Source organism: Meles meles, chromosome 18 (assembly GCF_922984935.1).
Source record: "Meles meles chromosome 18, mMelMel3.1 paternal haplotype, whole genome shotgun sequence".
In the NCBI taxonomy this organism is placed as follows: Eukaryota; Metazoa; Chordata; class Mammalia; order Carnivora; family Mustelidae; genus Meles; species Meles meles.
The window spans coordinates 26,023,437-26,049,648 of record NC_060083.1 but is presented as its reverse complement, the minus strand read 5'-3'; the positions used below and the strand labels follow the sequence as shown (position 1 = coordinate 26,049,648).

General features: G+C 50.4%; 2 protein-coding genes across 3 annotated transcripts in view; one reads left to right on the top strand and one right to left on the bottom strand.

Annotated features, from left to right (window-relative positions):
- RAP1GAP2 (RAP1 GTPase activating protein 2) overlaps positions 1-10,890 on the bottom strand; it is a 241,140-nt gene extending 230,250 nt beyond the window's left edge. Inside the window, exons 1-2 of the mRNA XM_045986019.1 lie at positions 10,881-10,890; positions 10,279-10,377 (exon numbers count right to left, since the gene is read on the bottom strand). Of these exons, the coding sequence (XP_045841975.1) occupies positions 10,279-10,322 (44 nt within the window). The 5' untranslated portion in view covers positions 10,323-10,377; positions 10,881-10,890. The remainder of the gene's footprint in view (positions 1-10,278; positions 10,378-10,880) is intronic.
- Positions 81-20,351, top strand: CCDC92B (coiled-coil domain containing 92B). 2 transcript variants are annotated; one of them, XM_045986027.1, is made up of 4 exons: positions 81-343; positions 10,298-10,450; positions 13,857-13,904; positions 16,393-20,351. In XM_045986027.1, the coding sequence occupies exons 2-4, from the start codon at positions 10,321-10,323 to the stop codon at positions 16,983-16,985; spliced, it is 771 nt and encodes a 256-aa protein (XP_045841983.1). In that variant the 5' UTR covers positions 81-343; positions 10,298-10,320; the 3' UTR covers positions 16,986-20,351. The 2 variants fall into 2 exon arrangements, with proteins under 2 accessions (XP_045841983.1, XP_045841982.1); XM_045986026.1 differs by lacking the exon at positions 81-343 and having other exon boundaries at positions 9,528-10,450.
- The last annotated feature ends 5,861 nt before the right edge of the window (positions 20,352-26,212 follow it).

Sequence of the window (26,212 nt, the reverse complement as noted above, 5' to 3'; positions counted from 1 at the left end):
CTCCCTTCCCCCCGCCCCGCCCACGGCCCCTCCCCGCCAGTCCCAGGTCCCTCCCCTCCCCCCTTATCTCTCCCGCCCCCCCCTACGGCTTGTTCGCCAGTTCCGGTCACGTTGCTGGGTGTTTACGCCTGGAGCCCGCCCCGGACCCCCCTTGGCGCCCCGGAACCCCCCGGAGCCCCGGCCCGACAACCCCGCAGCCTCGCAGCAGCTGATGGCGTCGCAACCCGGGCGGGTGCTGCGGAACCAGGGGCGCAGCTAGCGAGGGGAAGAAGAGCGCCTCCCCCCACCCAGCCTGGCCCGGTCCCAGGGCCCCGCTGGCCCGTCGCTCCCTCAGGTCCCGAAGGTGAGGAGGTCGGTGGGCGTGGGAGGTGGACGGCGGGGTGGCCCCGGGTGGGGAGCAGCAGGGCCCGAGCTCCAGCTCCCCTGGGAGGACTGGCGCTGGGCTTGGCACCGCAGCGCGCGGGAGGCGGACAGGACCCGCGGGCTGCTGGCAGAAGTTGTCCTCCGCCGCCCAGACTCAGGTCCTTACCGGCCCTGGCGAAGAGTCCAGAGCGGCCTGAGGTCGAGACACCGCCACCTCCTGCCACCTCCCATCACACACATCTTTCGGTTTTCCTTTCCCTGTCCTCCCTGGTACCCCTCTTCCCCATCCTCCTTAGTCTCCATCTCCCCCTCTGTCTCCTCTGGGAGTCATATTGGAGGCATAATCAGGCAGAACACCAGACTGAAGAGGATGGACGCTCTAGTTTCCTCATACAGGCCACTTCCATGACCCTGAATCCTCAGCTTTGCTGAGGTTGGGGGTCCTGAGATCTTCAGTGGGGGGGGGGGGGGAGCCATAGCCTAGGGGTAACAGGGGAGGAGGGGTTCTGGTCTGGAGAGGACCACAAGACCCTTGGAGAAGGTGGCTCCACCACTGGCCAGGTAAGCCCACCTTGCAGAGTCCCAGACATCTGTCAAAGGCTGACTTCTTGCTCCCAAGACAAGTCCCCAGGAAAGCCAAGGACTTGGGGTGGGGTGGGGGTGGGGTGGGGATTACTCTCTAATACATACACTTACTTGCCCTAGTGACTCCCAATAACACTCAACTCTTTCTCCCAGTTTCACCAGCATTCGTTGTACACATATTCCATACAAAGGATCCCCAGAGACAAGGTATTGACCTCAGGTAGTTTATGGCTTGGAGCAGAAGCCAGGGAGGCACACATGGTGGGGAGCATGGGTGTAAGTGTGACACATGGCATAATGGTGCTTGGCAAACACAGAGATGGAAGAGTCGTCCCAGCTTGGTGAGGGTCAGGGAAAAAAACTCAGTAAGAAAGGTAGCTTTTGAGAAGTGCCTTGAAGGATGGGGCAGGTTTCAGGAGGCAGAGATAGAGAGGCGGGATGTCCATCCATGTTTATGAGAAGAGTTTGTTGTGAGAGCAATAAAAGGTAGAATCCCTAAAAGGAGGAGATCGGACTGCAAATGTGGACTCTGCTTGGATGCGAAGGGCCTGAATGCAGGAGCTCCCAGTCGCCAGCCACCACAGCTGTGTATATCGAGCAAGGTACTTAACCTGTTTGAGCCTCTTTCCCCATCTGCAGAGTGGACATGCTACGTGCGGGGTCATTATAAAGAGAAATGAGTTAATATATATAAAATGCTAAGAACAGTGCCAGCCATTTATTATTGTTCTATAAGTATTATTACCTATGCATTGATGATTAGTGTAAGTATTATTACCCGTGCCTCCATATCTGAGAAAAACTTCTTGAGTCTCTCTTTTCCCTCTACCCCAGGCCTCAAAGTCAGGTAGTAAAGAGGAATAAGGACTAATAAAAATAAAGAACATAATTCACTTATACATTTATTGCCATGCCTGTCCTAATATACCTGCCCTGACTAAAAAAATGAGTTTAACATTCTCTCTGAACCAAGAAGGCGTACTTAAAAAATTTTTAACAAAATGTGGATATTGAGTGTTCAGAACAGTACAAGGATATTTGTTGACTCAATAAATACTTTCAGTCCCAAAGAGAAAAGAAACACTAAGGGTGACATTGAAACTGGGACAAGAGAAGCAGTCAGGGGGTGAGGGGTGGCAGAAAGTGCAAACTCCACACAAGCAGAAAGCAAGAGTCTTCAGTTCAGGTTCCACTCCCAGCCACTTTGTCTGCCTGACGGTGAGATGCGGCAGCAGAGGCAAGGGGACATTGAGCAGATTAAGGGAGGGGGAGTAGTTAGCCACCCAAGGAAAGACTGGACCGTAAAAGTGGTTTTCAAACCTTTGATTAGCAGAAGGCTTCTCTCCGGTGAATTTGTATGTACAAGCCCATCAAAATAAAGAAGGGTAAAAAGCGCAAAGCCTCTAGCCCTTGTGCCCCCAACCATTTTTGGCAACTTCTGAGACCCCTCTGCAGAACTCTGGGCTCTATAGAGCAAGATTTGCAAATCACTATGTGATTTGAGATCACATTAGGGGTGATCTCAAAGACCCCTCTGAGCCCTGAGTGTTATGATTCTTCTCTTTTCGTGGTTCTTCCAACCTGAAGAACTATAAGAAATGGAAAGGAGAAAGAACTACAATTTCCTACTTGCCATGTCAGTTGGAGTCAGATGGCTGGAAGAAAAATCATCAGAAAAATGGTTTACTCACAAGCTCCAAAAAAACAAATAGGGGGGTGAGATTGTTTTCAGAAACCAGAAGCCCAGACCTTAGAATCAGAATTGTGTAAGTTTCAGACAGATGAGAGGCGTGTCCAAAGTACTTGGAGTTAACTCTATAACTCCACACATAACTCTGTGTTACAGGTCCTTTTTTTAATTTATAAATAAACAATTTTTAATAAACATTTTTCATCAAGCTAGAAAATTAAAACAAAGAAGAACCTAGGAGTACCAGGAGAACGTAGGCAACAGAAACAACATAGACTCTGAGGTGGTCAGGACGGTGGACAAAGGCAAGGGACCCTTCTCACTTTAACCCGTGAGATCAGGCATCTTGGGCTGGATGTGGGCTGAAGAGAAAGCTGGTAACCCTAACCTTTCTGCCACTGTCACCAGTCTGGACCAAGTCCTCAAGCATAAGCTCCTTCTCAAGCCAGAGGGTTCCAAGACTGCATTTTTATGGGAATGTCTGACATTTTCCTGGCTTGGGCCCTCTGAAGCATGTGTGACAGTCACATTTGAGAGGGCTATATTGTAGTTCCCGTTCCCCAACCCATTTCCCACCCTCCCTCAAACAAACTAAACAATCATGTGTAAGACAGAATATCTGCCAAGATCTTTTATGACCCAAATTTCTGCCCTGAGAAGAGCAGCCTGCCTAGTTGGAAGCAAACCCTCAAGTCCTTCTGGGAAGGCTCAGAAACAGCTGGTTGGCTCAGCCCCTCACGGTGGCCAGGGTCCAGTCTCCAGGGCTGTGTGGAAAGGGCTTTTACTCTTCAGAAACACTTGCATTTCAAAGGTTGGGAACAGACATTTTCTCTTCCTTATAAGCAGAGGCTCACATCCCTTCATCCTCCAGATGCACACAGAACAGACACACAGATGCAAAAGCAGCAGGACACCCCCAACAAGCATGTACACATACGTGCACTCCTCAAGGCACACCCAGTCTCAGGTATGTGCAGACACAGGGGCACACACATCCCAACATGGTTACGCAATAGCGCAGACACAGCTCATCTGCTTCTCCTGAGTTACACACCAGGATATTCGACTGCGTACTTGGCATCTATGTTTCCTTGTTCAGGTCTCTTGAGCATGTAGAATCTAACATGTTTTTGTTTTTTTTTAAGATTTTATTTATTTATTTGACAGACAAAGATCACAAGTAGGCAGAGAGGCAGGCAGAGGGGGAGGGGGAAGCAGGCTCCCTGCTGAGCAGAGAGCCTGATGTGGGGCTCCATCCCAGAACCCTTAGATCATGACCTGAGCCAAAGGCAGAGGTTTTAACCCACTGAGCCACCCAGGCGCCCCAGAATCTAACATGTCTTAAGCTTGATCTTCCCTTCTCTGTAAATCTTTTCTCCTTCAGTCTGCCCCAGCTCCACAAACTCACTCACTCGTGCATTCCCTGCGTATTTATTGAGTATATTTTATTTGCCAGAGATTGTGCTTGGGCACTAGGGAACAGGAGGAAACAAAAACAGAGTCCTTCATCTTGTGTTGCCAACAATCTGGCAGAGGAAACAGACAAGAAACAAAATGTAATATATTCATGTGGTGATAAGTTCATGGAAGAAAAACAGTGCAGATTAAGGGAATGGAGAGTGACAGAGGGCTCTATTCTAAATCAGGTAATCAGAGAAGGGCCCTAAGGAAATGACATTTGAGCAGAATCCTGAATGAAGGGGAGGAGTGGACCCTGAGGGTATGTGGGTGAAGGATATTCCTGGGAGAGGGGACAGCACAGACAAAGTCCCTGAGGCAAGAATGTGTTTGGCATGTTCGAGAAATAGTAAGGAGGTCCGAGTAGCTGGAGGGGAACCAGCAGTGGGAGAACGGTAGTAGATGAGGGCAGACAGAGCCAGGGGTAATTGTATAGAAATTTGGATTAGGTGGTAAGTATGATGGGAAGCTGTTGGAGGGTTATCAGTGGGGAGCAGGGAGACATGATCAGATCTGCTAAAGGAACGACACCTGCTACATGACAAACAAGGGGTGGAAGCGAGAAGCCCATCAGTAGGCTACTACAGGGTGCATCAGAGGGATGGCCATAGATGGGACTGGGGTGACAGCAATGGAAATGGTGAGAACTGATTGGATTAAGCATACACATTTTCAAAGGTGGAGACAAGTGGATTTGCAGATGGATTGTCTGTGGAATATGAAGAAAGAGAGGAATCAAAGATAACTCTTAAGTTCTTGGCCTGAGCCACTGACTGAATGGGCAAAAACCAGTGCCATTTATTAAGATGGTGAACAGTATGGGGCGCCTGGGTAGCTCAGTGGGTTAAAGCCTCTGCCTTCCGCTCGGGTCATGGTCCCAGAGTCCTGGGATGGAGCCCCGCATCGGGCTCTCTGCTCAGCGGGGAGCCTGCTTCCCTTCCTCTCTCTCTGCCTGCCTTTCTGCCTACTTGTGATCTCTGTCAAATAAATAAATAAAATCTTAAAAAAAAAAAAAAGATGGTGAACAGTAGGCAAGCTTTGTACAATGAAGAGCTCAGCACTGGAACTTGTAAGTTTGAGGGACCCATTAGACATCCAAATGGAGGTGTTACATGGTCAGTCTAGAGTTCACAGGAGAGTTAGTATGGGGGTCAGCATATAAACAGTATTTACAGCCATAGAATTGGACAAAATCACCTAGGGAGTGATTATAGATTAGAGGTCTAATGTCAAAGACCAAGAAGTGCAGAAAGAGCCAGAAAATGTGCCTTCATACTTGAGTTGCCCAAACCAGAAAACTGGGAGACATCCTGAACATTCACCCACCCCGTCATCATGACTTAATCCATTCCGTTCCCACATGCTGACAATTCTACCCCCAAAATACACCTGAAACTACTGTCTTCATCTCCCTCATCTGGTCCAGGCCTTCATCCTCTCTCACCTTGACCACTGCAACGTTCTCCCAGCTCACCTCCCGCATCCACTCTGTCCCCTCTAATCTGCCCTCCCTAGAGCAGCCAGCCAGAGTGATCTTTTAAGAATGCAAATCATATCATGTCTGTCCTCTGCTTAAAATCCTTTAATAACTTACCAATTCACTTAGTATTCATGCAAAATTCTTCGCATAGTTTACAAGACCCTGCAATCCTTCTCTTGCTAACCTCACTTCCTGCAACCATTCCCTGACACATTATACTTCAATCCTTACCAGCAGTGAAAATGTCTCTGTTCCCCCCAAAAGATCATGTGAGGGACGCCTGGGTGTCTCAGTGGGTTAAGCCTCTGCCTTCGGCTCAGGTCATCATCTCAGGGTCCTGGGATCCAGCCCCACATCAGGCTCTCTGCTCGGTGGGGAGCCTGCTTCCCCTCGACTCTCTCTGCCTGCCTCTCTGCCTACTTGTGATCTCTCTCTCTAATAAATAAATTAATTAATAATCTTACCAAAAAAATTTTTTAAAAAGATCATGTGAAGCACTTAGCACAAGGCTTGGCACATAGTAGGCACTGAATAAATGTAAGCTATCATTATGAGCCTACCTCAGGACTTTCACAAATGCTGTTCCCTGCTTGGAATGTCCTTCTCTTTATTCTGCTTCTAACACCTCCCCTTCCTTCAAGTCTTTATTAGTTTTCTTTTTTTTTTTCTTTATTTTTTTTTCTTTATTAGTTTTCTATTGCTATTTATTAGTATTCTATTTCTATTGCTGCATAACAAATTTCCACAAACTAAGTGACTTAAAATAGCATACGTGTGTTAAGTCACAGTTTCCAAGGATCTGGGGTCTGGCATATTTTAGCTGGATTTAGCTCAAGGCCTCAAACGGTTGAAATTAAGGTGGGCTGCATTCTCATTTGAAGGCTCAACTAGGGAAAAGACCCACTCCCAAGATCCCTTAGGTAATTCATAGAACTGACTTCCTTGCAGCTGTCAAACTGCAGTCCTTGCTGCTTGCTAGCTGTCTGCCAGGAACCATCCTCAGCTACCAGCAGCCTCTCTCAGGTCTTTGCCTTGTGGCTCCCTCCCTGGGCTGCCGCACAGCATGGTGGTTTACTCCTTCAGTACAGGCCCTATTTAACCACCCCCCAGAATAATCTCCCTTTCGATTAACTGAGTCATTTGATTAGAGACCTTTATTACACTGCAAAATCCTTTCTAATCACAGGAGAAAAAAAGCCATCATATTCAAAATCCTGCTCATACTCAAAAGAAAGGGGAAGACGCAGGAGGGCATATCCACCAGGGGCTGGGAATCTTGGGGACCAGCTTAGAATTCTGCCTGCCACAAGGTTTGGCTTAAAATCACTTTCTTCAAGAGACCTTCTCTGGCCCCAAATCTAAACTAGGTCCCGCTTTATATTCTTCCACGTTACCCTGTATGTTTCTTTTAGGGTGCTCTTCACAGATTATAATTGTATACTTACCGATATTATTTTTAATACTTTATTTATTTGACAGAGAGAAATCACAACTAGGCAGAGAGGCAGGCAGAGAGAGAGGAGGAAGCAGGATCCCCGCGGAGCAGAGAGCCCAATGTGGGGCTCGATCCCAGGACCCTGGGATCATGACCTGAGCCGAAGGCAGAGGCCTTAACCCACTGAGCCACCCAGGCGCCCCCCGATATTATTTTTTATTTGATGCATTTATTTATTTGTTTGTTTGATCCTTTTCATCCTGTGAGCTCCATGAGAGCAAGGATTTTGTTCTGTTCATCAGTCTGTCTCCCATACCCCCATAGCTGGCAACAAGTAGATCATTGAATGTATGAATGAATAAAGGAGCAAATCAAGACAAGGAATAACCTACCCGCACGCTAGACAGAGAAGTGCTTTGCACTCTTTAATCTCTTTTAATTCTCACAACTATCCTAAGACTGCTACCATTAGCCCCATTTTACCGAGAAGGGAAAAAAGATGGAGAGAAGTTAACTTTCTTGCCCCAAGTCACATAGCAGGTAACTGAAAGACTCAGGATTCAAACCCAGGACTGTTCTCAGTGTGAGTATTGGGAACCTACTTTGGATTCAAAAAACCCAATAAGAGGATTGGGTCTGCCGCCACTTATGGACCACGTGAACTGGCAAAAATCACTTCAGCTCTGAGCCCATTTTGGGTTTTTTTTGTTTTGTTTTTTTGGTTTTTTTTTACTTTTTAAAAAATTTTTGAAGATTTTATTTGTTTATTTGACAGAGACAGACACCGCAAGAGAGGGAACACAAGCAGGGGGAGTGGGAGAGGGAGAAGCCGGCTGCCTGCCTAGCAGGGAGCCCAATGCGGGGCTCAATCCCCAGACCCTGGGATCATGACCTGAGCTGAAGGCAGATGCTTAATGACTGAGCCACCCAGGTGCCCCAAGCCTCAGTTTCTTTATTTGTGAAATGGGGGTGGTAACATCTACTAAAGACAGTTAGCAGAAGCAAGGTAATGTGTATAAAGTTCTTAAACATAACAGATGTAATAATGTAAATGTAGTCAGTGGTTGCCACAGGCCAGAGGGCCACCCTCTGCTGAAATGAAAGGCCTCTTTGGTTAGTTTAAGGGAGTAAAGGAAAGGGAGTCCAAGAGACCAATGTGAGTTTCTCAGGTGCACCTGCTTGATGCAACCCTACAAATGAAAATCTGGATTTGCAGGGACTTATATCAAAGTCAGTCTGGAGGGGATCATTCACTGGAAAGAGTGGTCCATCAACTGGCCTCTCTCTCCAAGGCCCAGGGAATTTCTGGGGCAGGTAGAAACAGCTCCTTCAGAAGTTTAGGGAGTGGGGTGCCTGGATGGGTCAATTGGTTGACCTGCCTGGGTTCTCACTCTGTAGCAGGAGAAGCTGATCGTCCTGACTCTCCTGGTTTGGGCTCAGGTCATGGGCTTGCGGTCATGAGATGGAACCCTGTGTTCGGCTCTGCACTCGGCAGAGAGTCTGCATGAAGATTCTCTCCCTCTGCCCCTCCCCCCACTTGCATGCTCCCTCCCTCTCTCTCTCTCAAATAAATTTAAAAACTTACAACAAAACAAAACAAACCAAAAAAAGCTTAGGGAATCCCTGGCAGAAAAGGCGAGAACTCTGCCTTCTGTTTTTGCCCTCTGCTTATGCTTCTCCAGGACGGTGATCAACACAAGAGAGACTTCCTGGGAAAGGGATGGAGTCAAAAGGGGGAGGGCTGCAAAGCCAGGGCATGGTTAAGATTCAGGGGTGCAGAGCTCCCCTCCCTTCACAATGTCTTATGTGTTCACCATGAATTCACTGGCATGGGTCTCCTTATCAATATCTCCCACTCTTTTTTTTTTTTTTTAAAGATGTTATTTTTAAGTAATCTCCACACCCAGCGGGGCTTGAACTCACAACCCCGAGATCAAGAGTCACATGCTCCACTGACTGAGCCAGCCATTCCTCTTTTAAAAAGGGATTCTGGGGGCGCTTGGGTGGCTCAGTGGGTTAATGCCTCTGCCTTTGGCTCAGGTCATGATCCCAGGATCCTGGGATCGAGCCCCACATCGGGCTCTCTGCTCCGCAGGGAGCCTGCTTCCTCCTCTCTCTCTACCTGCCTCTCTGCCTAGTTGTGATTTCTCTCTGTCAAATAAATAAAATATTAAAAAAAATAAAAATAAAAAGGGATTCTGGGGGGGTGTCTGGGTAGCTCAGTGGGTTAAAGCCTCTACCTTTGGCTCAGGTCATGATACCAGGGTCCTGGGATTGAGCCCTGCATCAGGGGGGTCTCTGCTCAGCAGGGAACCTGCTTCTTCCTCTCTCACTGCCTGCCTCTCTGCCTACTTGTGATCTCCGTCTGTCACATAAATAAATAAAATCTTTTTTAAAAAAATAAATAAACAGAGGCTCCTGGGTGGCTCAGTGGGTTACAGCCTCTGCCTTCGGCTCAGGTCATGATCCCAGAGTTCTGGGATCAAGCCCCACATGGGGCTCTCTGCTCGGCAGGGAGCCTGCTTCCCTTCCTCCCTCTCTGCCTGCTTCTCTGCCTACTTGTGATCTCTGTCTGTCAAATAAATAAATAAAGTTTTTTTAAAAATAAATAAAATAAATAAACAAATAAAAAGGGATTCTGCCACCTGCCTTCAGCCCGCAGAGTTGGTGTTCCTAAAATACTCATCAGCTCTTCCTCCTCTGTGACCTAGAGGGGCCCAGAGTCCCGGATTAAGGTTAAGTCAGAGAAATGGAGTTGAATTGGGATAGGGTGTGCTCTAACCATCATTCTGGTCTGCCGGCTGGTGGGCACCCTTGCTTAATGCTTACTGGTGGGATGCTGGTGGGATTCATTTTTCTATTCCCCAGCTCCTCCAATTTAGCCATGAGAAAACCAAGAGCCTAGAAAGGGAGAGGGCTTTGCCCAAAGCTGGTTAAGAAGCAAGCTACAGCCTATCTCTGTCTCCATCCCTGACTTGGCAGCTCCATTTGTGTTCCTCTCCGAGAAGCAGAAAGGCTAACATTACAGGCAGGCAGGGGAGTGCGGCCTTTTCCCTCCAGGCTTCTAGTTCTTCATCTGTTAAATGGGAATAAATACTTCCCCAACAACACACAGGTGACACTTGGGTGAGTAAAGTGAGTCAACACGGGGGAAGTGAGTACAGCCATAGAACCATCTGCCTGGTGGCAACGGAAGCCCAAACAGTGGGAGGCTCAGAGGGATCTGAGGGTGGGCAGGGCAGATAGGCCCACAGGATGGGGGTTTACCTTATCTTCTTCCACCCAGGTGGGGCCCAGGCCTGGGTTGCCATGGATACCGTGTCCCTGGAGCATCAGATCCAGAGTGTACAACGCCACATCAGCTTCCTGAAAAAGGAGCAGATGGTTCTGCTGCGAGACCTGCACCTGGAAATCCTGAGGCTGCAGAAACGCTGTTCAGGTGAGGGGGTGGGGGGAGGATGGGAGGGAGAGAAGGGCGAGGGGAGGGGCGACGGGGAGATCATGGAAGACCCTGACAAATATCAGGACAGCTAAGAAGTTTGGCCTGTTCTCCTGGGGAGTAAGGAGCCACGGAAGGTTTCTGAAGGGCATCACGCTGCATTGCGAAACGCGAAACTTGCCAGTTGTATGGAAGATGAATTGGGAGGGAGGCAGGGAGACTCGTGGTGGGGCCGGAGAGATGGATAGGGTAGGAAGGGGAAGACCAGGGGGAGACTGGGTGAAGGGACTTGGCAACCAACTGGATTTGTGAACAAGAACAGAAGGAGATACCAAGAATGAAGCCAAAACCTAGGCCTGAACTCTGCTCTTGGACCTCGGGCTTCAGCCACCTGCCCTCTCAGAAGCTGGGCTCTGGCCAAAGTGTTCACCCAGGCTGAGTCTCCAAGTACAGGCTTTAGAGTCAGTGATTCATGGAATGTGTCAGCTGGAACAGCCCAACGTCTTCATTATACAAATAGGTAAACTGAGACCCTAAGAGAGAGAGCGAGAGAGAGCGCCACACAATATGGTAGTGACAGCCAAGATTAGAACCCAGAGCTCCAGACTCTCAGCTGTGCATGCCTCTGCAGCTTTCTGCACACTTACTCCCCAAGACACTCAGACTTCTACCGCCCTTGCAGCCTCTGTTCATGCGAGGCTCCCCATTCTCTAGAGGGAAACTGAGTGACCTGCCTGGGTTCTCACTCTGTGGCAGGAGAAGCTGATCGTCCTGACTCTCCACCACCACATCCTCCTCTGGTTCCATATACAGAAGCAGCTGCTACATTCCTAGGCCAGGCTCCCTGCCATCTCCCTTGAAACTTGGATGGCAGCAGAGGCCAGCCCAGGGGGCAGGGATGGCCCGCACCAATTCCCCCCTGCCTGATGTCTTTGCCGGATGCATTTTTTCATTCCTGTGACAACATTAAAGGAAAATCAGAATGAACATACCCTAAGACCCTACAGCCCTAATTTCTTTTTGCTTTGCCCTAATTCTGAAGACCTGGGTTCTTGCACTCAGGACATAGGCCAGGATCTCAAGAAAGCCTAAGAGGCTGGAACAGCCCCCACCACCCTTCCCAGCTGCGTATGGGACTGCAGCCTCTTGTTATTGATTAAGGAGATAAAATAACTCTGGGCTGGCCTGAAGAAGCCACTCTTGGGGCTGAAATACCTGAATAAGGCCCTTCTTCCAAGGGGTGGAGGAGTGAGGGGAAGGGAGCAAAACAAAGATTTTTTTTCAAGGAGACTAAATAGGGACTCAGAGGGCTGCCTGGCTGGCTTCAGTCAGTATAGCATGGGACTCTTAATCCCAGTGCTGTGACTTCAAGCCCCTTGTTGGGCATGGAATCTACTTTAAAAAATAAAATAAACTTTAAAAAAATATATAGGGGCACCTGGTGGCTCAGTTGGTTGAGCTGAGCGTCCAACTTGGTTTTGGCTCAGGTCATGATCTCAGGGTCTTGAGATCAAGCCCCGCGTGGGTTTTCCCTCAGTCCTTCCCCCAGCTTGAAGCCCCTCTCTCTCTCTTTTTTCAAATAAATAAATAAATAAAATCTTTAAGAATATATATAAAAATAAAATAAACCGGGACGCAGAAGCTGGAGGGGGATGAAAGAGGGGATGAGCTAGTGTAGGAACCAGCTGGGGAGGGCTTCAGAAAGAGCCTGCCAGAAACAGGTGCCACTCAGACTAAAAGGGTTTAAGATATAGGTGGGTATATTCTGGGTGCTGGGGCAGCCTGTATAGTAACAAGAACTGCCCCATATATTCAGCACTGACTCAGCCCTGGGTTGGGCGCTCTGTTTATTTTCTCTAATTTAATCCTAGCAATAGCCCCTTGAGAAGCAGGGGTGATTTTGTCCCCACTTCACAGAGGAGAATACTGAGGCTCAGAGAGGTGCCGTTACTGGCCCAAGGTCACACAGGGTATCTGATCTCCCTGCATGCTCTTCTAAAGGTGTGGACTCCGGCCAGAAGATGGGCATGGCCATCTGATGGATGGGAGAGTGGAGCCCAGTCCCCTCCCCTGAATTCCCTGATTAAGGGTGTAACCGGCCCACTGGGAGATAGTGGCAGAACCAAATCCCCTGGCCTACTCTGGGGCCTTGCAGGAGGGGCCAAGTTGGCTCCAGGAAGCCCTAGAGGATAGAGGCATCAGGGTCCTCCCTGGAGCTCCAGGAAGGAGGTTCAGACTCAGGTCACAGCAAAAGCCCCAGGTACCCTGGCTCTCGGTCTCCTAGCAACAGTTGGCGTCCCAAGGGAAGAGCCAGTAAGGAGGGGCAGAGGGCCCAAAGGCTAGACTATGTTGGTGTTGCATTGTTCCCAGAGATTTGCTATCTTATCCTACTCCCAGGTCCACATCTCCTCCCTTTAGGCACCAGATTGCATCCCTGCAGGTACACACACTTGCTGCAGAGGAGATCCCCTCTGTCACCAGCCCCTGCGGGACTCCCTCCATTTTCCCAGCTGACCAACTAGGGAGTTGGGGTAGTTGGGGTGGGGCTGAAAAAATTATCAAACTCAGCTGGCCGAGGGATGCGACATTCTGGGCGGTAAGGAATGGGGACTGGGAAGACAGGGAGGTGCAAGGGTGGTGGCTGGGCTGCTGGCGCCCGGGAAGAAACCTCTCAACACCAGCACCCTTAGCGAGCTGACCCCGCCCCCTCAGCGCGGAGGCGAGCGCCATGTAGGCCTTCTGTCACCAGGTGGCGCTGTCCTCCTTGAAGCCCCATTCCTTGCCTTGTGGAATATGGCGGAAACAGGGTTTGGAAAGGAGCCTGGCTGATACAGAAAATAACACAGGCACAGCAGTACTGGCTGTGAAAATAGTGAAACGCATGTACCCTATTGATAAATATCTACTGCCCTGAGTCCCCTTCCAGAGCCCCCAAGCAGCCCAGGACCCTCCAGCCTTCCCATATCCACCAACTAAACCCTAAAGGGGCTGTGCCCTGCACTGCTCCAGAGTGGCTCTGATTGGCTGTCACGTTAGATATTTCACCTCTGGGAAGGAGCAAATACTCCCCCAGACCCCAAAAGCAAGCCGGGCTTCTCAGTCCAAGGGTTGAACTAACCTCCAAACGCAGCTCATGGTGCTTGCACTGGAAAGATCTCTGGGGCTTAGAATCAGGCCAATCAGGCTTAGGCTGTGCTTTGCACCTCTATTCATCTCTTCCTCTCACTGGACTGCTGTAAAATAGGTATGGAAGGTGGTTCAGATGGCTTCTAAGGATGCTAATATTGCCACTTTCACTGCGTTGTGATTCCCTGATCGCTGTCTCTCTCTCATACACACACACACACACACACACACACACACACACACACAGAGGACTACCTTTTCTTTTCTGTCCTCCCCACAGAACTGACTCGTGATCTGGAGATGAGAGAGGCCCAGTCTCATCAGCAAGGTAAGAGAAGGATGACTGGTGGGGAAATGCCACAACAGCCCAACAGTCGCCTTTTCCCCACCACTTAGTACGACCCAAGCCTTCTCTGTCCCTAGTCCAGTCATGGGAGACAGCCACTCCTCAGCTTGCTGAACGGAGTGCTGGATGTCAGCCCCATTTGCCTACTCATCTGGGTTACATTGTGCAATGAACAGCCTGTACCACCATACCCTGTACACACATCTCTACCCAAAGTAGGAAAATGAACACAGGACAGACAGGGTACCGAAGAAGTCCATCTGGTTGACTTTACTCCTTTCTATACGACTTACCTCTCTCATCTTTCCCATCCTTGCACAAGTGATTTCTATGGTCAGTGTCCACACCCTACAAGATGCTGAATGGTGAGATACAACACAGTGGCAATGTGGAGTCCATGACTTGAAGGAACTTGATCTATATGAGGAGAAAAAAGAAACACATGCACATCAGCAAATCCTTCATTTTACAAAAGCACGACTTCTTGCCACGTAGCAATTCGAGTAAATATTTGTTTACAGATTATTACTTCACCCATAAAATGGAGGCAGGGGGGATGGTGTTCAATGAGCACAGAGTTTCAGTTTTGCAGAACAAAGAAGTTCTAAAACAATGTGAGTTTACTTAAAACTACTGAACTGTACACTTAAAATTGGTTAAGGTGGTAAACTCCATGTTATTTGGTGTTTGTTACAATAAAACTTTTTTAAAGGGGAGGGGTTCCATTGTTGAGATCTTAATCACCAAAATTATATGATCTCTGAGAACTGGGACTGGGTGTTATCCGTTGTCTCCATGTGCAAGACATGGAGAGGGACTTGGTAAATGGTTAATTTTAAATGAATCACCACATAGTCTTTCTTAGCCGGGAGGGATTTAGCAGGGATGGGACTCCCTGCCATATCGATGTGCTCCTCATTAGATCAAGTGCTACATACGTGACCAAGACTTAGGCAGAGAGAAAGTTGAAAGTTTAACTTAAAACATTGAGAGTCGTACAAATTGCTTCGCATATTCATGCATAAAGATATAAACATTTATAGACTTGAACGAATTCTTCCCACTTCTTTAAGTGGCAACCAGGCAACCTCTTCCTGTCTTGATACTTGGAGGAAGGAGGCATACATCCCAAACACCAGTTCCGTAACAACAGCAACCTTCACCCCACCTACTATCCTTCCTCTGAAAGGGTTTCAGGGGTCATCTGAGCTCAAGGTATTGCCCAGTGTCCTGGTTTTTATCTTGTCTCTCAGTGGCCTCCCTTTCTTTTTCCTCCACCATTTGCTGATTTTCCTATCCTTTCCAGAGTCACCTTTGCCTACCTTTTGTCACCTTCCAGCTATCTCTGTCTCTACAAATACTCACATGTGTTAATCCCAGGATGTGTTTCCTGCTAAAATGGAGCTCATGATCCAGGAGACAGGGATCCTCAACTCTGTGGGTACATTAGAATTACACGGGCACATTGCACATTGAAGACGTGTCAGTTCCCAGGTCCAATCCCAGAGATCCTGATTCAGTCGGTCTTTGTTAGGGCCCAGGAAACTTAGTGCAGTGGGCAAAGGCTATCAATAAATAACACACATAAATCACAAAACATAACAAATGCTCTATGAAAGAAACTGCAAGGGTCACCTGTGTGGCTCGGTGGGTTAAAGCCTCTGCCTTCTGCTCAAGTCATGATCTCAGGGTCCTGGGATCAAGCCCTGCATTGGGCTCTCTGCTCAGCAGGAAGCCTGCTTCCCCATCTCTCTCTGCCTGCCTCTCTGCGTACTTGTGATCTGTCTGTCAAATAAATAAATAAATAAAGTCTGAATGAAAAAAAGAAGGAAAGAAAGAAACCACAAGCCCCAGGGCCCACTGATTCCCTTTTGCTGCCCACATTCCCAGGTCCCAGCTCTTTCAGTCCCTTGCTCTTGCATGTCTCTCCTACCCTGCGGCCTTTGCACCAGCTCCTCTGTGCAAACCACCCTCCTCTCAAGCTCCTCACTAAACTCCAACTCGTTCTTCCAACTCCTGCTCGCCTAAGTGGCTTTTCCATTGAGAAGCCTGATTAGGTCACAGTCTCCAGTGAGTCATGGCCTTGGCACATGTCACAGATGCAAGCTCACATTCATTTGTGATCATGTACTATACCTCTCCCACTATGCTTGCTGTAAGCTTCATGAGGAATGTTTTATTATCCTCCGGATCCCCTATGCCTAGCACAATGCATATAGTAAGGGTTCAACAAATATTTATGGAGTGCCTAAGTGACCAGGGAGGGTTTTGCATTTAAGCTGAAACCTGATGAATCAGACAGACCAGAGGGTAGGATAGGTCCAAGGGCCCCGAGGAAGAGAAAGAAAAGCTAGCATAGCCCATCACTGGGGAGGGAGGGCGAAACGGGGCTCTGTAACGTGGATCGGTGAGCTGTGCAGGGTCGACCTGGCGGAGACCATCACCTCTCCTCTCCGTCTTTCCTCCCCAGAGGCGGCGTCCCGGGAGCTGGAGAGCAAGTGCCGCGCGCTGGAGTCGCAGCTGGCCGCTCGGACCGCCGCCAACGCCGAGCTCCGGCGGGAGGTGGCGCAGCGGGAGGCGCTGGTGTCCGCGCTGCGTTGCAGCCTGCGCGCCGAGGAGCGCCGCTTCCTGGAGGAGCTGCGGCGGCGCAGCCACCGTGCCACCGTGCTGGGCACCGAGCTGCAGAAGCACACCGAGGCGGCCGCCTACCTGTCCTGCCAGCTGCACGCGGCGCGCCAGAGACTGCAGACTCCGCGCCCGGGCGCCGGCGCGGTCGCCGCCACCGAGCCCCGGCCCCGCCGGCGCGCACAGCGGGCTCGCCGGCCACCGGCCGCCGAGGCCGTAGCCAAGGGCTCGGGCCGGGACTGGGCCGCCTGGGACCGCGCGGCTCGCGCCCTGGACGACATCGACCCCATGCCCGACCCCGCGCTCTTCCTCTACCCCCGAAGGCCCCCGCGGCCCAGCGGCCGCAGCCCGCGCCAGCCGCCTCCCCAGGAGCCCCCGGACCGAGCCGGCCCGCCGGCCGCGCCCAGCCAGCCTAGCGCTCCCGGGGAGCCGGAGTAGACGGGGGGTTGTGGGGTGGGGAGTGCGGAAGGCCGGCTCGGCCTCCGGCTAGAGACGCACCTTGGGCCGCGCAGGCGGGTCCCGGGGGTCGCGGGAGCCGGCGCTCGTCCAGGGAGCCAGCGGAGGCGGCCCCAGCTCCCCCCAGCTCTTCCTACCGCCCTAGCCTTTTTGTATCCTCCTTCCCCGAGGGGGCTCCTCCGCGGGGCTGAGAGAGTGCACCTTTTTTGTGGAGAGGACTCGCTGTACGGAGGCTTATGTGGTCCCCACCCTGCTGCAGGGAGGGGCGGGGGCGAAGGTCGCCCCCTGTCCCGGGAAAGCTGACAATCGTTGGACGCGATGGGGGGAGATTGGGCGGGCCTACGAAAAGAACGCAGCGGCACTTAGCACCCCTAGGCCTCCCAGGCTCCCCTCTCGGACCTCCCCCAGCCCCGCACGGCTGCCCTTCCCGCCAAGCCTTCCTTCGAGGGGAGGCCCCGGCTCGGCTCGGGCTAGCGGCTGGACCTTTCTCCTCTGACGCCGCTTCTCCTACCCCGACCCCGCTGATAGGTCCTTACCGGTGAGCACCCAACACTTTAAAGGCATTTCCTGCCAGAGCCCCTGGTAGGGAAAGTGTGACGCGATGGAAGTTTGAACTTATGGAGAGGAGTACCGAATGGGTTCGATGGCAGAACCTGGTCTAAAACTGTCCCCAGTCCTGTTCTTCCCCAGAATGCCCCCCAACCCCTAAGTATTCAGGCTGGGAGCTGTGCTAGGGAAGCAAGGGGCGGGGGACAAGGGGTCCGCTGGAGTCAGCTGCTCCTTCAGGCTTGTGGAAGGGCAGAAACCGCCTTCCCCTTCTGGAGGAAGCTGGGAACCTGAAGGCTGCCTTGGGAGCTTTCCTAGTCCTGTTTATTGGTGCTAATTTTGCCCAGCTGCACCTAGAGGTGGGAAGAAAGGCCAGATTCCTGGGAGTGGCAGTGGTTGATAAGAGGTTTGAGTTGGGGGGGGGGGGGGGGGACAGGAGCACGGCTTAGTCCCCAGGCTGGTCTTCTCCAGGGATGCACCCAATCCTACCAGAACTGACAGTGGCGGATACTCAATGTATGTAACCCTTCTGTCTAGAAGGGGGAGTGGTGAAATGGAAAGTGGGACAGCCCACCTCCTAGCTACTTTCTCCCCAGCTCCCCTCTCCTGACCCAAGGCAGGAAGGAAGTACAGTTCCAGTCCAGCACATGGCCCCCACCGCAAGGCCAGCCCCTAGAAAGACAAACCCTAGAGCCCCTTCCCCCATGCCATGCCTCCTCTGTTGGTCCTGCTTTGAGTCCTAAGTGCCTGTGAAGTCTTCCAGGGGCTGCTGAGGGAGTATGGGGGCAGGGAGAGGCCTTTACCTCACTCACGGATAGATAGCACATCCTGGCGTCTTGCCCTGGCTGAGGCCAAGCATTCTGTGTGTCACCCACGGTCTGGGAGACGAGCAGAATCAATCTCTAGGGGTGGGGAACCCTTCTCCCCTCATGGGCCCTGTAATGAACAGGAGGAACCCGCCATCATGTTCCCTTTCTCTCTGTATGTCAGAGGGTGTGGGAGGTCAATCCGCAAGAAGTAAAACCAGTGAACTTGCTCCCAGCCCCCACAAATAGGCTGTCCTCTCCCAGCTGACTGCACTCAGGACTGCTGAGACCACTGAGCAATAACCGGGCCTCATCCGGGTTATTTCCAGCCACTGGGCTGCAAATGTCCCAGGTGTGAACGTCCTTGGGACAGACAGTGCTCTCTCTCTCTCCCCCTCAGTCTAAGTTGGGCCACAGTGGTGACCTGGGGTCCTTGCTCTGCCCGTCCTGGCCTCTTACCGTCCTCTCCCACCCCATTCTTGTGCCTCTGCCCTCCGTGTCTCCCCTCAGGTGTGTGGAACGCACTGTGCCCCTGGTCCTATTGCCTCCCTTTCAGAGGTGTCCCCGTGAGGAGGCCTCTCTCCTTTCTTGGCTGCCCTCTGGCGAAGGGGCCCTGAGGACTGTATAGGAAGGAGCAGCCCACCCACACCCTGAGCTTCCACAACCACACTCTGGGGGTAAACAGGGTGACTTTGTTATGTTGATTCTTCTACGGAGATGGTGACAGACTTTATCCACCCACCCACCTACTAAAAGCCATAGCTATGCCCGCCTGGCCTCCCCCAGCTCTATAGCAATAGCCCTTTTCCTCCCTTCCCTCCTGGGGACCCAGTGTGTATAGCTGGGGGCCTCTACCACACCCCTACTCGGGGAGCCTCCAGTGGCCTGCTGGTCTCCCCAAGTGACCCCATCAGCACCTCTGAACTCCTACCCCTCTTCTAAGCAACCAGCGATAATGACACTTAATTATTTGTGGGGTGCTTAGAGAGCCCCCGGATGAAAGTTCGGAGAATGCTGGGCGCGGCTGACTTGCTGACTCTCACCTGAGGGTCTGGGAAGGGAAATAGGCCAGCCCTCCTCCTCCACTTAGCCGGCTGCGGGAGGGACTGAAGCAGATGGAGGTTTCCGATCTTAACAAAGTCCTCTTCTCCGCTCTTCTCCTGGAAATAATGGACTAAAGACTCCCCTCTATCCGCCTGCCCCTGGGGTTTGGAACAGAACCCTCAGTGCAGCAGAATGGGCCTGGGAGTCTGTAGCCTGCCCTTGGCCTCAGGAGCCCCAAATTCCTTAGCCTCCAGCCTTCTCCCTCTTCTAGCCTGGGGACCCACCCTGCCAAAGGAAAGACCCCCTCTCCTAAGCCCCTGGAATGTCTGGGTGACTAGAAGAGAAAGAATTGTGTCTCCTCCCCCCTACTCCCCTCCTCTCTGCAGCACAAATCCCCACTGGGGGAGGGGCACATTGACAAGAACACTCTGCCCTAGGGGGAGATCCAGCCACACCCCAAGTGTGGACAGACCCAGGAAAGAGAGCGGCAAGTGGGGACCCCTCCCTGTTCTGGAGTGGGCAATGCAAGGGGAGACTGTGTACCCCTGCCCCCCATATCCCATACACAGTGGTCTGAAGTTTGGGGGACCACTCCAGGGCTGAAATGGGATAGCCCTTCTCCAAATCAGCAGTAGAATAGAGGTCTCCCAATGGAGAGGAAGGAGGCCAGGAGGGTGTGGAACAGTCTCTCTTTAGTGCAGAGCTGGGGATCCCTGAGCACCCTCTCCCTAAGGTGCCAGCCTTGAATGGGGGACATGCAGGGCTTCTGAACCATGTGGCAGGAGCCCCACAGGTGGGGCAGAGGGATCCTGCTCCAAATTCTCTGTTGGCTGCGCTTTTTAATCCAATGCTTTTCAGAGTGTACTCACTCACCCACAGAAATAGAGCCCTATGCTTTAGGGGTGACTGTCATATGCCTTATTCTTAATAAAATTATGTGAAAAACACACAAGTTAGACCTCTTCTCTGTGGGCACTCTGCCCTACTCCAGCCTCTGTTCCTGCAGGTGTGGGAGAGCATGTGGAGGACATGGAGAGTTGTTTGGGAGTCAGCTGGGGGGTTGGTTGAGACTGGGAGCTAAGACTCTGGAGTCTTCCCACCGAATTTTCTTCACGAGGCATAAGGTACTCATCTGAGGCGTCCCAACGCTCAGCTAGCCCTGACTCTTTCCCATGCTGCCTGAATCCAAATGAACAAATGAGACCTTAGAGCAGAGGCTCCTGGCTAGGGTTGGGAGAGAGAGACCGGAAGGCCTGGAACAGCCCATCGTGTTGGCCAGGAAAGAATCCTGGGGTTCTGTCATCTTCAGCCATGCTGGTTCCCCTTCCCTGACATCCAAGCCCATCTGATCCAGCTGCAAGAAGCCCAGCATCCCAGAAATGAGCCCTATTCTTATATTCCACTAATGAGAGTTATGCTGAGACTGTAGTTAAGGAGCTCAGCACACCCAGAGCCCATGAGAATTTAAGCCTGTACATTTCCAGTGTAGGTCTATGTTGTGGACCACTCTAGGAGAAAAAATAGGGAATATATTGGTTTGTCAGCAACCCTTCTGATAATAGGACCCATTGTTTCCTTTTGGGGAACTGCCCTTCTTCTATTTCAGCTCCTGTTGGGGGATGGGAGGCTGATCTTACCCATGTGATCCAGGTAAAGTAATTCATACCCATTGGGTTGGAGATGGTCACATGATTTCAGTCTGAACCAATGACAGTCTCAGGACTTTGCAGGAGCCATTCATTCAACACACCAAGTTAGATGCTAGGGATGCATCAGTAAACAAAACAAGACTATTGAGAAATACAAACTCTTGGGTGGCAAAAATGGCAGAATATCAGCCTGGAAGTCTGGCAGGCTGTTTGCCACCACAAGGGAAAGGGCTGCCTGAATATGAAGCTATCACATCAGAAGCAAAAGCAGGAGAGATGGAGACAATTGCTAATAATCAAGCTGCTGGATCCAGCTCCGCCTGCATCCCATATCGCCCCCACCTCTTTCCGTTACCAATAAACCCCCTCCTCCTCCCATACTTATGTTTTTAGTGGTCACCATTAATTTGTGCTTTTTTTTTTTTTCCCAAAGATTTTATCTATTTATTTGACTGAGAGAGACACAGTGAGAAAAGAAACAAAAGCAGGGGGAGTAGGAGTGGTAGAAGCAAGCTTCCCTCTGAGCAGGGAGTCCTATGCCGGCCTCAATCCTGGCACTCTGAGATCATGACCTGAGCCGAGGGGAGATGCTTAATGACTGAGCTATTCAGGCACCCTGTAATTTGTGCATTTTAAAAAAAGATTTTATTTACTTATTTGTCAGAGAGAGAGAGAGACACACACACACACACACACACACACAGAACACAAGCATGGAGGGTGGTAGGCAGAGAGAGAAGCAGGCTCTGGGCTGAGCAGGGATCCTGACTGTGAGCTGGATCCCAAGACTGTAGGGATCATGACCTGAGCCAAAGGCAGACGCTCAACCGACTGAGCCACCCAGGTCTCCCTAATTCGTGCATTTTTTAAAAAAAGATTTTATTTATTTGACAGAGATCACAAGTAGGCAGAGAGGCAGGCAGAGAGAGGGGGGAAGCAGGCTCCCTGCTGAGCAGAAAGCCCGATGCAGGGCTCTATCCCAGGACCCTGGGATCATGACCTGAGCTGAAGGCAGAGGCTTAACCCACTGAGCCACCCAGACACCCCTAATTTGTGCATTTTTTAATTTAATTTTTTAAAATGAATTTTAGACCTAGAGAAAAGTTGCAAAAATAATACAGAGTTCCTTTATACCCTTTACCCAGCTTTCCCTTATAGAAATATCTTACTTTATCGGAGTAAAACTAAAACCAAAAAATCGACACTGGTACATGACGATTAACTAAGCCACAGACCTTATTTGAATTTCACCAGTTTTTCCACCCATGCCCTTTTTCTGTTCCAGGTGTTCTATCCAGGATCCCATTGCATTTAGTTATCTTAACATGGTCTTTCAATCGGTGACATACTTTTTTTTTAAAGATTTTATTTATTTATTTGACACAAAGAGAGAGAGATCACAGTAGGCAGAGAGGCAGGCAGGGGGTGGGGTGGGGAGCAGGCTCCCCGCTGAGCAGAGAGCCCGATTCAGGGCTTGATCCCAGGACCCTGAGATCATGACCTGAGCCCAAGGCAGAGGCTTTAACCCACTAAGCCACCCAGGCGCCCCGGCGACATACTTTTTAAAGTCATTTTAAGTTGGGTTTCACTGGCTTGCTAATCCCAAGAGTCATGATGATGTCCAAGAACAATCAGTTGTTGGACAACTGTTGGAAAGTTAGTGGATCCCAACCAATAAATTACATCAAATACAATATTTGCAGAGTTCTAGAGAGGGGGTAACTGCTTCTAGCCAAAACTTAAAAGGAACTTAACATATACAATGATATCTGAGCTTGGCTATAGTCCTGGGATGGCCTCCACACCTGGCCTGCTTTGACATCAAGAAAAGTGACTTACTCAAGGTAAGTGAGGAAGCTGTAGTGAAGGAGTCCGGGATGGAGCTGGACTTGAAATCATGTGTATTGATTCCACCCAGTATATCCAGGTGGAACAGGCAAGCAGGCCTGGGCTGCCCCATCTCTTTGCTCCAGCCTCTGGGGATCAGACTGAGCCCAGGATGGGACAAGGACCAGACTTGTAGCAATTCACATTCTGAGAAGTATGGCTCAGGCTTCTGGTTGTCAATCACCTTTTATCTCCTGGGGCAGCTAGGAGAGGGCAGGTCCAGCCTTAGATAAACATCTGTCCAGAACTCTGGGGTCCCATGTTCAATTCAAGAAAAAGAAGAGAAGGGGAAATTGGCCTTAGGGTCCCCTCACAAACCTCTGGGGGTGCTTGGCTGAACCCAGCCCAGAGACACATACAGGGTGGAGATGAGCAATGTCAGCACGAGATAACTCAGAGATCATGTATGCAACCCCTCATTTTACAGATGGGGAGACTGAGGCCCAGGGCATCTCTAGAACTGTCATTCCTTCCCTCCTGGCAGTTCTGTTCACACAGGTTTGGGTTGAGGGAGATGGAGTATTTCCTCTCTTGTGGGTCACTGGAGGCAAGCCAGTAAGCTAGGGGGACTCCCCTCTTCAATCCAGGAGTCTGGGTTCCTGCTCACCTCACCAACCCCTTGGAAACTCTGAAAAGGAGAGGGGAAATAGGAATGCCCAGCTGAGTGGGTGTATTCATCATAACACTAATTAGGGAGGTGGGAGGCTTTAAACAGTTTAATTATGTAGGCTAGGTCTCAGCCTTGATAAACCTCCCTTCATACTTATTTAGCATCTTTACGCAGGAGCCCTAAAGATGGGAAAACTGAGATGCTCAGTCCCCAAGGCAGCCAGCCCTGAGGCTGGGGACTGTGTAACTGGAGCCTGCTAGGGAAAGGGGAAAGGGATCCATGGAAGCTAAGCTGCAGGTTTTAAGGCTGCTGGGACTGGTTAGTCCCTGGGCCCATGGACAGATTGGTCGCCAGCACCCATGCTGACCAGCTCCTGACCGTGAAGAGGACAGGGGAGGAAGGCCAGGGTATGGTACAGGCTGGTACTTCTCCAATGTTCAGCCTGGGTCTCAGCCGGGCATTGTGGAAATGATCTGAAGCTCTGGATACAGAAGTCAAAGCATACCGATCACAAGAGGGATATCTACAAGGAAAGCCCACATATTATAAATAACATGGGAATCAAAGGTGAAACCCTGCATTGCTAGCAACACTCCCTCCTCAGCATCCCACGGAGTCTTCAAAAGCACTGCCTGGTACTCTGTACACGTGATCCATCCATTCAACCAGCAAATGAGCATTAAGCAACTACTGTGCTTCAGGCTTTAGGAAGATGTTGGGGATGCCCAGGTGAATAAGGTATGGCCCTTGCTTTCAGGAAGTCCCCAGTCTAGGAGCATCTGGGTGGCTCAGTTGGTTAAGTGTCTTCCTTCAGCTCAGGTCCTGATCCCAGGGTCCCACTCTCTGCTCCTGAGGAGCCTGCTTCTCCCTCTACCCTCTGCCTGCTACTGCCCGCTGCTTGTGCTCGCTCTCTCTCTCTCTCTCTGTGTTTGTCAAATGAATAAATAAAATCTTAAAAAAGAGGGAAAAAAAAAGACACCCCCCCCCGCCGCCAAGTCTAGCAGCCAGATGCCTCACCTGAGAACCAGACATGCCAACATGGCTGAGACAGTCTCAGTTTATGCCTGTTATCCCAATGCCATTATTAATAGTGTCCACTTTCACTCTCAAAAGTGTCCTGCTTTGGCGGACATAGTCCTCTTAACCATGGCACAAGGTATGGGCACTGATGGGAAGAATTGTGGAAAGTGGTAGTTGTAGCTGCTTTTAAGACCATAATGAAGGGGGGGGGGCGGAAAAGACCATAATGAAGAGGGGCACCTGGGCCCCGCATCAGGCTCCCTGTTCAGTGGGGAGCCTGCTTCTCCCTCTCCCCTTGTCCCTCTGCTCTCCCTCCCCTGGTCCTTCCCTTCCTTACTCCTCTCTTCTCCTCCTCCTCTGCTCCCCACTCCAAATAAATAGAATCTTTTATTTATTTATTTATTTTAAAGATTTTATTTATTTATTTCACAGACAGAGATCACAAGTAAGCAGAGGGAGAGGAGAAAGCAGGCTCCCCGCGGAGCAGAGAGCCCGATGTGGGACTCGATCCCAGGACTCTGGGATCATGACCTGAGCTGAAGGCAGAGGCTTTAACCCACTGAGCCACCCAGGTGCTCCAGAATCTTTTTTTTTTTTTAAAGACCATGATGAAGAGACATTGGTGGAGGCAGCTTGAAAGCAAAAAACTGTCTGCTTAATATGTTACTGGAGGTCACCCATCAGACAGAGAAAGAGGCCAGAGGATGAAGCTTTTTGTGTATGTTTCCTTATTACCAGGCTTGCTGCTCCTAGTGTTAAAATTCACCTACATTTCTGGTTATGAGTAATGTTACCAACACGGAGGGGCCTTCTACCTTCAGCTACATTGGACTAGGCACAATTCTCCACATTCCTTGAGTTTCATGGATACAAAGTACCCATCAGTTGGGAGACTAGTTAAAAGAATTATGGTACCATACTGGAATATAATCCAGCCATAAAACAGAATGAGAAAGCTCTTTGTGTACTGATACAGAACGATCTCCAGAATGTACTGTCAAGTAAAATAATCAGGGGAGCAGCCCCTGGGTGGCTCAGTCGGTTAAGCGTCTGCCTTGGTCTCAGGTCACAATCCGATCCCCAGGACCGAGGATCCAGCCCAGCATCACATCAGGCTCCTTGCTCAGTGGGGAGCCTGCTTGCTTCTCCATCTCCCTCTGCCTGCCACATCCCCTGCTTGTCCTCGCTTTCAAATAAATAAATAACATCTTAAAAAAAAATCAGGGTAAAGAATAGCAGGTACAGTGTGTTAACATTTGTGTAATGAAAGGGGAAAAATATCTATACACACTCTTTCATGCAAAGAATATAAAAGAACAGGTAACCTTGGTGATCTGGGGAGGGAACCTAGGTGGAGGGGGCCGGGGGGGGGGGCAGGTGAGAGATTTCAGCGTATACCCTTTTGTACTTTTTGAAGTTTGAACCATGTGCATGTGTTACCTGTTTAAAATTCTAAGTAAAATTAACATATTTAAAAAATAAATCACTAAGTGAGTGAATAAATTCCCAGAGTCCTTCCTTCTGTGTCTGCCTGCATAATTCCTCTGACTTGGTAGATAAAATCCTTCTTACCCTTTGAACCTCAGTTCAGAGCTGCCTCTTTCCAGAAGCCCTCCCTGACTGCCTCCCGTGCACACTTAAAAGAGC

Excerpts from the sequence above, each read along its gene's own strand:
- CCDC92B (XM_045986026.1), top strand. The coding sequence starts at position 10,267 with ATGGGGGTTTACCTTATCTTCTTCCACCCAGGTGGGGCCCAGGCCTGG. Across the intron at positions 10,451-13,856 it reads GCTGCAGAAACGCTGTTCAG|AACTGACTCGTGATCTGGAG; the intron begins GTGAGGGGGTGG and ends TCCTCCCCACAG. Across the intron at positions 13,905-16,392 it reads GGCCCAGTCTCATCAGCAAG|AGGCGGCGTCCCGGGAGCTG; the intron begins GTAAGAGAAGGA and ends TTTCCTCCCCAG.